This window comes from Centruroides vittatus, unplaced genomic scaffold (genome assembly GCF_030686945.1).
Source record: "Centruroides vittatus isolate TY-2023 unplaced genomic scaffold, ASM3068694v2 contig_958, whole genome shotgun sequence".
NCBI classification, from domain to species: Eukaryota; Metazoa; Arthropoda; class Arachnida; order Scorpiones; family Buthidae; genus Centruroides; species Centruroides vittatus.
The window spans coordinates 961,185-975,096 of NW_027122637.1; the positions used below are offsets into that span (position 1 = coordinate 961,185).

A 13,912-nucleotide genomic window follows, 5' to 3' on the forward strand; every position below is an offset into this window, starting at 1 on the left:
AAATTTCTTGTACGTTTCTTTTCTACTTATGTTATCTGTTCATAAATAGTTTTGAGGGGTTCAGTTTTGTTGGACATCTCCGAAGACGGGAGGGATTTCAAGAAAAATGTGGACGTAATTTATGGACAATCCTTAGTGGAGTTTCAGGAGTAAATAGGAGCTTCCAAAAGTTACATGACTCATGACTTCTCACGGCCACAAATTACGAGTCTGTGCACGCTGCCAAATCAGGAGCAGATTGCTTCATCACATTATGCTTTTGTTCAATTGTGCTCACACTGCCAGAGCTCTAACGTAAAAATTCATTTCTCTGAATTGTCAAAGGACTAATATTTTTAAAAATATACATTGCACTTGTTTAGGGGCAGTGGCGTAGCGAGGGGGTGCAAGGGGTGTATCATGCACCGAGCGCCACTCGCAGAGGGGCGCCCAAATGGTCTCCAAGACAAACTATGTGTTTCTAGAGGGGGAGAGGGGTGCCAGTTATGTTCGCACCACCGTTTAGGGGGTTTTCACGACAGAATGTTGGCGACATATATACCGCACGAAAAGAGAAGTTGTAGTTAGACATTTTCATTTAAATTAAGTTTCATTTAGATTTTCGTTATTATTATTATTAAATTATCATCGAATTAAAAAATAATAATTAACTTGACTAAATTTAAAAGTTATTTGTTTTTGTTATAAAAAGTTAGAATCGACAACTGAATTTAAAAAAAAAAAATTAAAAGCTTAATTAAGATTTCTGTTTTACGGATTATTTCCTAACAAAATTCACAATTTAAGGATTTGTCATTGTTTTATCGTAATTCGTGCACTTTTCCTCAATTTTGTAATTAACGAGTGTAATTTGATATACATGAGTATCTTAAATTCGTTGTAAAACATTTTTAATTGTTTATAAAAATATTTATAAAAATACAAAAGAAATTAATTTTGTATTGATTTTCATTTTATTTTATATTTTATTTTTATATTTTTATTTTTTAACTTTTTGACACGTTTGATTTTGTACTGTACTGCGGCCACGTGGATTTAGGGCAACAATAAACATGTGATGTCCAATGAATTCAGCAGTTCACTCGAATATTGCAATACTTACATCGTTCCGATTTATATTATTTAAAACGATAATGACATTTGAGAGCTTTGAGAGGCGAGAGTTTAAAATTGAGAATTTTTAGTTTTTCTTTTGTAATTGGTGCTAGAATACACATAAATGAGATTTTTAAATAAATAGCTTATTCAGAAATGCAGTCATGGCTAAAATCTAGACGATCGTATTCATCACTACAATATGATGATAATTTTAAGGTAAACTATCTAATTTTCAAATCGGATATTTGTTTATTTCACAATAACAATAATGAAACATGAATCTGGATGAATGGAGAATTTCAGATAAAATTAAAAATCATATCTGAGTAAAAAATTAAATTTCAGTAAAGGATATTATGGTTTTTTTTTGGATCTTTTTCTAATTATTTTATTAGTTATTCTGTGATACCAAACAGAAAAAATAAAATAAGTACACAGATTGGTTTTTCTATCTTATACAGGCTATATTTTGATAAAAATATAGCCTGTATAAGATAGAAAAGAAAGTATTGAAAATAATAATAATATTTGAAATAATTAGAGAATATTACAAAATCTGCAAAAGTATTAATGGTTTTATAATCATATAAGAGTAATGATTAGATGAATTATGAATGAATGAATGAAATTTTATTAAATTTAAGTAAGATTAAGTAAGATAAATTTAAGTAAAATCTTCGATTACCTTTCACACTTTGTTTCTAGCAGTTTAATCACTAAGTACAAACGTTTTCGGCCGTTTTGAATGGCCTTCTTCAGGTACAATAAGGCCAGTTGGAACGTCGATTAGCAGATATTTAAATGATGTCACTGTTTACAAAGGTTTCTTCTTACTAGTGACGTCGTTGCTGATTACGAAGTTTAAATGATATCGACACTGTTAATTATCTTTTGATTTTAACCAAGATGTGCAAGTGACTATTGATGATAAGATAATTGTTAAAATTGGAAAATAAAAAATGAGATAAATTTAGAAAACGCTTGAAAGATTGCAACCGGCTCGATGAGGGTGGATTGGCCTATTTAATTTAAGGGGTTATCGAGGAGTGATTGCCATGCAGTGGAGAGCGAGTCTGCGTCTTTGTTGTTAATACAGTTCTTCTTGAGGGATTTTGTAAAGATTTCTATTGTTTCAATTGTTCTAAGCTTGTTATAATCAAGCATAGGTATAATAATCTTAGCCTCTTCCCATTTGGCTGTTATATTCGGTTCACTTGCAAATTGGGCTAGGGTGGAATTAAACTTTCTGTTGTATGTGTCGTATTTATGCTCTGCTATCCTTTTTGTAAGAGATCTGTTGGTTGAATCTATGTATGTTAATTTTTTCGGCTTAAATCTATTGTCCTCAAGTAGAACCGCGTAAATCTCCGGTTTTCTGGCTTCACTGCATTTATCCTTGATATTAGCGAGAAGTTTATATATCGTAGGGTTGTGTTTGTATGTAAGATCAGCTTTGGCCTTCTTGGTTATGATTTTAAACACTTGGCTCATTCTAGGGTCAAACTCCACTACAATTCATTTACATTGCTGTTTAAGAGGTCTGGAATTAATTGCTTCATTTTCTAAGCAACTATGTATTTTTTGAGCTAGCCTATCTATTAATTTTCCGTTGTAACCGTGAGCTATGGCGATGTGTTTGATGTGTTGGATTTCATGAAGTGTGTCATTAATACTGGAGCAATGGGTAAAAGCTCTATGGATTAGAGCCCTGTAAGCAGATATTTTATAAGTAAACAGGTCGTTTGAGGTCGAGGGGATGAAGAAAGGTTGAAGATTAGGCTTATGGTACACCTTTGTGGCTATACAACAATGATTCAGGTAAATATTGAGGTCAAGGAAATGGGCCATCTTATCATCCTGTTGGTCTAACTTTAATTTAAGCCCAAACGGATATTGATATTGAGCCAGATATTGACAGCGTACTGCAGAGGATGATTTTCAAAGACAGAAAATCCCACTACCCAATTGGCCACTGATAGGAAGCTGTATATGGTTATTTACTGATATGAGATGTCAAAAATTACTTGTGTTCTTTTGCTGGCATGATTGTGGCCATGATTTGACACATTAACTTAAAATTCCAGTGAATGATTGTGGTAGTCATTTACTAGTCGACTCATCCTAGCCAAAATTGGAAAAATAAAGATATTTAGAAGTTTAGTTGTAGTATAAATAATATTGCACTTGGTTCCTAAATAATTAAAATCAGATTGAAAATATTGATTTTTAGATAAAATCTTCAATTACAAAATTCCTTAATTATATTTTTTCTGTTTATTTTAAACACAATGTTATATTAAAATAAAAATTTAATGATGCCACATTTTAATTGTAATAAATTTTTTAATGGTAAATTTAAAAATTAAATAAGTTGTTCTAATATAATGCTAATAGCAAATTAGGAAAGTTCTAATCTTGATGCCAACTTTGTTGATGCCTAGAGCTAGTCCTGATCACATTGTTATTTTGGAAATTAGAATTAAATTGTAATAAGAAATGTTAATCATATATGAAAATTGAATAGCGAAATAAATATAGATATCACATTGTGTATATTTGCACAAGCATTGTGTGAAATGTTTACAAATATTTTGTTTTAAACTATATGTTATAAAAGTTTTTAATATATGGAAGTTAAATATAAAAATATTATCGTCTGAAGTTATTTTAAGGATTTTTGATGTTTAATTTGTCTGCAAAAGAATCCTATTTGTATGAGACAGCTGTAGAAACAAAGTTGAGTGTGTAGCTCCACTGCAGTATGTAATATTTAAAACTGACATTAAACTTAATGAATGAACTATGCTTCTTGCAGGTAATATTATTTTTAGGTGAACATATTACATATTTACATTAAATTCTTAAGTTTTGATGATGAATCACTTCAGATAATGGTTACACAGTCAATGTTATTACTTCAGTCTTCAGCAATAATAAATTATGATTTATATAAAAATGTTTTGATAAATCAACCTTTTACTTTTTCAAATGCTTTTGGTATTCATATAGCATGTAAGTCTGTGTTAAAAATATAGGAATTGGCTTTGCTATTCCTACATGAAATTGTTATTCAGAATTATTTATTTATTTCCAGTTTTTTAACTGCAAAAATATTGATTTACAATTTTAATTCTTGTTTTACTGTGTAAATTATTAATTTATAAATATTTTAGCTTATATATAATATATAAGTATTTTATATATTTATTTTGAGTTTTAATATTCAATATAATATATTGAATATTAAAATATACAGAAATATAATATATTTCTGTATATTAACATTGATTTTTGATAGTAAACAGCACTATAGTTTTTGATGTACAAAGATAAATGAAATAAATTTTAGTGACAGCTAAAATTTATAGTAATGTTAAACTGTAAAACTAAGATGATAATTTTTTAAAATAAAATTTTATGTTATAAATTAATGATATAACTTTAAATTTAATTTTTTATATTTAAATATTTTTGATATTTTATAGATTTAGTTCCTTAGAAAAAAATCTAAAAAATGTGTTAGGAATAAGGAATTTAAAAATTTAAAAATTTATTTATTAATTTAAAATCATTAGAACATGTCTGTTTTTTTTAGGATAAACCAAAGTATAGTCTTCCCAGTAACAACATGAATAGAATTTGTGGTCGCCTTCCAATTATTTTGAATATTGTTATTTTAACATTAATAATTGGTATTATTATAACAACTATCAATATATATGAATTGCATAGGATGCAAAAAGAACATTATTCATTGCATCATAATTTACCAGTTGCTAATGTTAAAACTGAAACTTTTCAATGCACTAAACCAATTGCATGGATCCATGGAAGAAATGTAAGATTTTAATACATATAAAAATCACTAAAAATTATTGCGATATTGTCACAATGTTGGGCTATAATTTTTAATCATATTTTAATTTCAAAATCATGTGACTTCTGTTGCAGACCAGAAATTCATATATAGTTAATTGGGGCTTCTGACACCTAAGCTTTCCATATCTAGTTTCAATTTTCTTCTATTTAACTCCATTCTCGAGATTAATGAATGACGGTGGACAGACAATAGTGGGAATGTTTAGGTCTGTGATTTGAAAACTGTAGCCCAATTATCAAGTTCTTATTCTATTTATTAGAAGATTAAAGTTTATAATTAATGTTTTTAGTTCATTCATTTATATTTTATTCTCAGCTTGAAAGTGGCTATCTCAAGCATGTATTTATTGTTTTTGAAAGACTTGGTTATGAAATTAATAACAGCAGTTCTGATTGGGATGTTCTTTGGGCACACGATTATCCTTTTTCAGAATTATCCTCTACAATGTTGCATTTAAAACATTATCAAAAAGTAAGTTTTTTTAATACCATTCTTTAAACTTAATTTGATAATTCTATATTTGCCTGATTCTAAGAAGCATTTTTTGTTTTTATAAATTCTTGCTTGTCCAAAATAGATATGTCTTAGAATAATATTGTCTTAAATTTGTAGTACTTAACAACAATTAGAAATCATTAAAGTTCACCATGTGATGTATTATGCACTAATAATAAATGTTTTCAGCTATATGGTCATGTTTGTTTAAATGTGTTTTTCTGGTAATAAGCATTTAATTTTAACTCTTTTTAAGTGTATAAAATGCCTTCTAGGTAAAATTATGGTACAATATCAAATTGAACAGTAATTCTATATACAGAAGAGTGTAGAAATAGAGCTATCAAACTTACCTGTTTATGGCATTTGTGTTGTTTTTCTAACTTGTTACTTAACAAAACTTTAAAATTGATTTATTTTAAAATTTTGCCTTCCATGAAAAAATAATGTTAAAATTCAATTTTAAATTTGTGGTGCATCTTAGAATCAAGGAATTATAATATATATAAAATCAGATTAATTTTCTGTCATAGGTAAATCATTTTCCTGGATCTGGATATGTTACTAATAAAGTAAGTCTAGCAACATCAAATTTGAAGCACATTCCTGCTGCTTTTCAAATACCAGATGATAAGGAAAAGTTTTTACAATATGTAAGTATTATATATTTATACATTTATTCATTCAATAAATAGAAAACTTATTATATAATATATATAGTTTATAGTTTTTAGTTGCATAATTCATATTTTAAAGCTAAGCTTTAATTGTAGATTTTTCAATAGACTATTTCAATAATTGAAAGTTTTTTTGAGATATTCAAGTAATTCAAGTAACTTAAATTTACTGATTTGCAAATTACCAAACTATTTGAGTAGTTAACCAGTTACGAAGAATAATAAAAAATGTTGGCATATGTTTTCATTTCACAAAGACTCATAATAACATTAGTAACATTTATTTGAATTTCATTACATGCTCTTCAAAATGGATTAATTATAGCTGGTTAATAACTAGTTAATTGTCAAGTAAACTTCACAGTTAACCTGTTATGAATAATATTCAAAAATAAATGAATGATTTCTTATGTTTTCATCTCACCAAAAGACTTGAATGTTTCTAATACTGTTGAGAGTCTTTTTAGTAAGATGAAAATATAAGAAACCATTATTTTTGATTTTTTCACAACTAGTTAATATTATTATTTTTTCTTTCTTTTAATGATAATTTTCAGCACAAAATTTTCATCTGTTTCATTTTATTGTTTATTTAATATCAATAATAACATTAAATAAATATAAACTTTATTGAGATTAAAACCAGACTTTTATTTCTGAATATTCTTTAATATTTTTATCATTATTATTTCATACTATTTTATGAAAATATTGTGTATTTCTTGCATAGTTGTTATTTTGCAAATTATGAAATTTAATATTTTCACAAAATTCTGATAATTTTCAATAATATTTATAGGGTTCATATAGTCAAATTTTAACAAATTTGACTGTATGAATTATATGAACAAACAAATTTTCAATTATGTTTCATTGTTTATTCTAACTTATGTATTACAAAATTAAAAGGGAAATATTTAAATTCATTTTTAAAAATTTCTTCAGCTTTCTAAATAATGAAAAATCTTTCAAACTATCCCCACTTCCTCAGCAGTTTACTTACAATTATATTCAAACACCAGAACACTTGCTGAGCTTACTATTAATTTATTACTCAAACGCTTTCAGCCTACTTTTAATAGGCCATCCTCGGGAAATTATTGTTCTACAATTAAACACAAAGCTTTTTGAATACTCGTTAAATTTAAAATGTAAAATCTTTTAAAACTTTTACATTAAACTGTAAATATTAAATAAACAACAAAATACTAATACATTATATAACTACACAAATGTAAAAATATAAACTAATGTAACGAAAATACATTAAACCAGTTTAAGCATAACTACCACAAATTTTTAAGGGTTTTTAATTCCCATTCCTTTTTCTATCGTGTATTTCCAGGCTGTTGGAAGAGCATTAGCATCCTTGGCATTTAAACAATTGTTATTCACTTTACTCTTATATATCTCCATTTTTTCCATACCTAACACAATAGTTGGAGAATGGATCGTCTTAACTATTCTTGCTTCATCCCATTTTACATTCGCTCTTTCTGTTTGTGCCATGACTGCCAAAATGGTGTTATTGTGTCCTCTATTAACGTCGTACTTGTGCTCTCTCTTAGACGTATTGCCAAGTTTTTTCTGGTTACACCCACATAATCCTTTGCCACTCCTAACTGCTGATTTTCAAAAGGAATTTTATAAACCCCCAGCTTTCTCTTGCATTCTTACTTCGTCTTTATTATTCCTTAGTAATCCTTGGCGCTCTTTTATATACCGTTTTTATATTTACACAATTTGTCCATTACTCCCTCTATATTCCTATTGTATGTGAACTTGTTAATTCTGTCTCCCCTATTATCTCATCTGCTTCCATGCTGTCTGTAACTCTTGACCAAGCCTCCATTTAGGTACAAGATATCAGCGTTTAAGGCACTTATTAAAAGGGCGTTCTTATATTGCACCAACATTCAAGATAGACTTAGAGAGGTCAGCAGAATTTAAAAAGTTGCTAAAGGTTTAGGATACAAAACAACCACAATTGAAGGCTTGTTGAAGAGTTACAGACAGCATGGAAGCAGACGAGATAATAGGGGAGATAGGATTAACAAGTTCACATACAATAGGAATATAGAGGGAGTAATGGACAAATTGTGTAAATATAAAAACACAAAAATGGTAAATAAAAGAGTGCCAAACATCTATAGATTACTAAGGAATGATAAAGATGAAGTAAGAATGCAAGAGAAAGCTGGGGTTTATAAAATTCTTTTAAAAATCAGAAGTTAGGAGTGGCAAAGAATTATGTGGGTATAACCAGAAAAAACTTGGCAATACGTCTAAGAGAGAGCACAAGTACGACGTTAATAGAGGACACAATAACACCATTTTGGCAGTCATGGCACAAACAGAAAGAGCGAATGTAAAATGGGATGAAGCAAGAATAGTTAAGACGATCCATTCTCCAACTATTGTGTTAGGTATGGAAAAAATGGAGATATATAAGAGTAAAGTGAATAACAATTGTTTAAATGCCAAGGATGCTAATGCTCTTCCAACAGCCTGGAAATACACGATAGAAAAAGGAATGGGAATTAAAAACCCTTAAAAATTTGTGGTAGTTATGCTTAAACTGGTTTAATGTATTTTCGTTATATTAGTTTATATTTTTACATTTGTGTAGTTATATAATGTATTAGTATTTTGTTGTTTATTTAATATTTACAGTTTAATGTAAAAGCTTTAAAAGATTTTAAATTTAACAAGTATTCAAAAAGCTTTGTGTTTGATTGTAGAACAATAATTTCCCCTGAGGATGGCCTATTAAAAATAGGCTGAAAGCGTTTGAATAATAAATTAATAGTAAGCTCAGCAAGTGTTCTGGTGTTTGAATATAATTGAAAAATGTTCATTTTAGAGTTCAAAGTGAATATAGCTGGAAATTAAATAAAGTTTTAATAGATAGTTTTATCTTTTCTTATTAAATTAACAGTTGGTTTCTACCAGTTCTTATAGTATTTTAGTTATATGTAAATATTAATTAAATTACTATAAATATTGTTAATGATTAATGTTTAATTATGTAAATAATTCTAAGGCTAAGAGCAATATGCAGAAAATGTGGGTTCAAAAGAGCAATAATCATCGGGGAATTATTGTGAATAAAGTTGGAAATTTGGATTTGGAAAGTGAAGGAACATTTGTGCAGGAATATATTAGCAATCCTTATCTTATTGATGGAAGGTACAATTCTTTACTTTTACTTTAATATAAGCTTTGTTTTATTTGTAATATAATGTTTTTTTTTTTTTTTTTTTTTCAGAAAATTTGATATTGGTGTTTATACTATTTTAACATCTATCAATCCACTGAGAGTATATGTTTACAGTGGAGATGTTCTGTTAAGGTAAAGCTTTTAAAATTTCTTCATATATTAAAAATCGTTAAATTAAACTATAATTAAATTAAATTATTATGCAGGATGATGAAACAAGTGGAAATTCTTAAGCATTTCCACTTGTTTTGTCATCTTTATTAATCTGGATTCTACACCCATGTCAATTCCTTTTTAAATATTTTCTTATTTGTTGGGATGCTGTATTATTATTATTATTATCTTCAATCACTTTAATGCTTAAGCTTGACATAGATTATCTTAGATGCTTTTTGAGAGAGGAGACCACTCCTAACACTTTAAAATTATACTTCATTTCTTAAGTTGTATACTAGTGGTCCTGGTTTATAATTACTTTCATATGTAAGTAACTATGTTATGTTTATATTATGTAGTATATTATTATTTATTGTAATACTGTTTTTGAACAGCACTGAAGAGGGGTTAAGATAATAATTAGCCTGAAATGCATATGTAAATTTTAAAATATGCCACAATAAAAATTATACGTCGTTAACTTGGATAGTGTGTGCAGTGAGAAATAATCAACCTGATTACAGGATTAAAGTGATTGAAGATAATAATATTGATACAGCATCCCAACAAATAAGAAGATAAATTAAACAATTTATTGTAATGTACGTTTTAATTGAATGTTCAAAGAAAATTTTTTCGACATTATGGAATTCATTTTAATAATATATTTCTTTTTCTCTTTTTAGATTTTGTTCAAAGGATTATTATCCATTTAGTGCTGCAAATCTTGATTCTTATGTTGTTGGTGATGATTACACCCCAATTTGGAAAGTAGGTTGAAGCAATTTTAGATGTTATAAAAAATGATTAAAAAATTGAAATTATTAATTTTTACGTTGGTTATAGTTAAGTATCTCGTGTTCTCTAAATAATAATATATTTTCCTCCTCCACTATTTTTCAGATTCCATCATTGCATAAATATTATGTTAATTTAGGACATTCCATGAAAGAATCCTTGAATGCACACATCAGATCACAAGGTAAGTTAAAGTATTTTGCAAAAAAAAAGTGCAAAAGACATATTTTTTTAAAAAAGAAAAACATTCATATTTGCAAAAAATTAAAAATAAACTTTATTGCATATTTCAAAAGGAGGATGCAGTTGTAATTCTTTTCTAAAATTGTTAAAATAATTTCAATATGCAATTTGAACTTTGACATAATATTTATTTACTTTTTGACAATGGCTAAAATTTTTTCATGAATATTTAAAGATAGATTAATATGAATTCAATTTATTCATATATATATTAATATATTGCAAAAAAAATTGTTATAAAATTTTATTACATTAATATTTAATTTTTTATAAACTGTACTATAGATAATTCAAACTATGTTAGAAATTATTTGAAATATTGAACTTTTTGAATTAGTAAAGTGATAGTGCTGTAAAATACTAAAATACATATTACAATAGAACACAAAAAAATGAATGTTTTATTATAGTGTAATAGTGTGAGTATATAATATCTTTGTTGTAATTCATAGAAGAATTGAAAATACTGTTTCATTTGTATTCAAAAATATATTTAAAATTTTGCCTTCTTATGAAAGAATGACTTATGAAATTAATTCAAATTAGAACTTTTTATTAACTAAATTTCATTTTTAGAAAACATATTTTGAATTTCAGAATTTATAAAACAAGCATACTTGTACTGTTCATCACTGCATACAACTGAACTAAAATTATAGCCTTTTTCAGTGATGGCAAATCTGATATAAGCTATATGATGATTTTGAGGTACTTGCATTAAATGTTTAGAAAGTATTAAGTTTTTATAAATTATAAAAAATTTTTGATTGATTTTAAAACTTTGCACCTGTGGTGTTCCTAAAGCTATCATGAAAAGTCTTAAAGACTGCTAGTTATGAACCTTGGAAAGAAAAATTATCACCAGACCATATATCCAATAAGCTTAGGACTGGAAGTGCTCCAGATTTCTGTATTTTTCAGTTTTCCGGACAAAGACTAAATATATGCTTAAAATATAAAGTAAGCAATGGAAAGTAAAGAACGAAACTGTTTTTAACAGTGTGTGTCAGCAGTCACTCTGGAACTGGCATTGTATGATATGTATACTCTGGAAACCAAAACAAAGCAGCTATATGGCTAACTACAGCTGTACTACAACCTGCCAAATTCAAAACTAGCCAGTTTCAAGCATAGCTGTTTTCTGATAATTCTGGATTTCTGGAAGCCAGATGTTTAGTCCAGTACCATATTTGTTTTTGTTATAATCACATTACTATTTTCATTTATATTAAGTTATTTTTTTTTTGTTGTAGATTTAAAAGTTAAATAAAGTAATAAGAAATGCTTATAAATTTTATTTCATTTTTTTAATTACTCAAATTAAATATTTAACCATAATTCAGAATTATCAAATTTCAAATTTAATTTCGCCTTCAGAGAAAAGTTTGTCGTCAGTGCCTACATAATCAGGATATAAAGTATTAGACGTTTAAAAAGAGAAAATAGTTATGATTAGTTTTGTCTTTCTTTTCTAAACCTACATTTTTAATGTAATTTTCAATATATAGAAAACAAATATTTATATTTTTTAATTTCTTTATTTAATTTATTTTTTCTGATAATTCAAAGTTATTTTGTCATACTTAATATTTTAAAATGAAAACTTATTTAAATTATCATATGAGTACAAAAGAAAATAACATAAAATGCTTACAAAATTCTCAATATTTTTATTAAAGAACTAGAATAGCACTAAATATTTAAAACTCATTGATTTTCATAAAGCATTCATCTAAGATTTATGCTAATGTAGATCAAGAAATCCTTATTTGTTTTAGCCATTGATATTCCGGAATCCAGATGAATTCCAGAATCTATATTTTATTTATCATCTTTGACTTGATCTTGATTTGTGATCTACTAGAAACTTCTTATCATTCCTTAGTAAATCAGAAAACCTATCTCTATTGTTATTATTCTCTGTATTTCTATTGGGAGAGTCTTCTTTAAAATCTCATTTTTACAAATACAGTATTTTGTTCCTAAAAAATATATCTACAGGAATAGTGATCTTGAAAGTCATACTCAATCTCTTAGGAGCTTAATTTTTATATATACAGTAGAGCATCGATTATCCGACTTAATTCGGGACTGGGGTTGGTCGGATAACTGAAAAGTCAGATAACCGAAAAGTATGAAAAAATACATTATTAGTATAGTGTATTAGGCCTGGTTTAAATACTAGCCTCCCTTTCATGGTCGAGCCAGTGCTGCCAGCTAAAACATGCAAAAATTTAACAAAAATAATATTAAATGTAGCAAGACATAACCAAATATTGTAGCGCCACATCACTAGCGGACATTTGAATTTGCCGACTAGAACGCGATCGGTTAATCGAGGGTCGGATAATCGATGCTCTACTGTAGTTTTATTTAAAATTTTTGCTTTACTCATCCAAATAAGGAACTTTTTGTCAATAATAAATTTATTTGAAAGATCAGGTAGTTATATTGTAATATTATAACATTTAATTGTGTTTTTTGTTTTTTTTTTATAATACCAGTATAATAAATTTGTTTTTTGGATAATTAATTTCCAATTTTTTTTTTGAGTATCTCTTTGGAAATTTTCCAGTTCTGTCCCTGCATAGCTTTGATACTGATAAAATAACTTACCTAGTTGTCTTATAGTGAGACATTTATGTAAGTTATTTTATCAATATCGTAGCTAGGTTAAGCTTTTATTCTTATGAAAAAATTTTTTATTAATATATCTTAGGGAGAAGGATGAAAATATAAAAAGTAAATTATAGTACTATGATAGAAAACATCTACATTGTCAAGAAATATTGAATTATACATTATATATTGACATTAAGTAAAAAATATTATGACTGTGATAATGCATTGTAGAATTAGTTTCATGAATAACACATTACATTATCATGTAATAATGTTGTTACTTAAAGAACTATAATGAGAAATGGAAGAAATGGTCATGTTATCTGGTAAAATGGCTTAAATACAGCTGGATAACCAAACAATGACATATTCTGTTTCATTTCAAAACAACTGTCATTTGTCTGCTTTGTCCAGCCATATTAAAGCTGCTTTACCAGACAATGTACCTTTTATGTTGTATATTAAAATTACGGTAAGTTTTGTTTTTAAGTGTTAGTCAAAACTGTTTTTTCTTATTAATTTGGTATATTTATTTCAGAATTATTCTGGTTAATGTATTTCTATAAATTTATATCAAACAAACAGCTGGATTACTTTATTGGGCTAGTAAGGCTAAATAATTCCTTTTTGTTTAGCCTTAATAGTCTAATAAAGGAAATCATCTGTTCATTTGATATTTGAAGTAATTATCTGGTTGTATCTATTATATACAGTGTCCCAAAA

General features: G+C 27.1%; 1 protein-coding gene across 3 annotated transcripts in view; it reads left to right on the plus strand.

Moving 5' to 3' along the window:
- Positions 1-13,912, plus strand: part of TTLL15 (tubulin tyrosine ligase-like 15) — a 39,660-nt gene that overhangs the window by 9,662 nt on the left and 16,086 nt on the right. The window contains exons 1-8 of one of the 3 annotated variants that reach the window (XM_067282576.1): positions 1,029-1,314; positions 4,694-4,936; positions 5,294-5,449; positions 6,007-6,126; positions 9,194-9,339; positions 9,419-9,502; positions 10,213-10,297; positions 10,430-10,508. In XM_067282576.1, coding sequence (XP_067138677.1) covers positions 1,252-1,314; positions 4,694-4,936; positions 5,294-5,449; positions 6,007-6,126; positions 9,194-9,339; positions 9,419-9,502; positions 10,213-10,297; positions 10,430-10,508 — 976 coding nt within the window. In that variant the 5' untranslated portion in view covers positions 1,029-1,251. Of the gene's footprint in view, positions 1-1,028; positions 1,315-4,693; positions 4,937-5,293; positions 5,450-6,006; positions 6,127-9,193; positions 9,340-9,418; positions 9,503-10,212; positions 10,298-10,429; positions 10,509-13,912 lie in introns of those variants that run through there. The other 2 variants (XM_067282577.1, XM_067282578.1) reach the window with 2 other exon arrangements.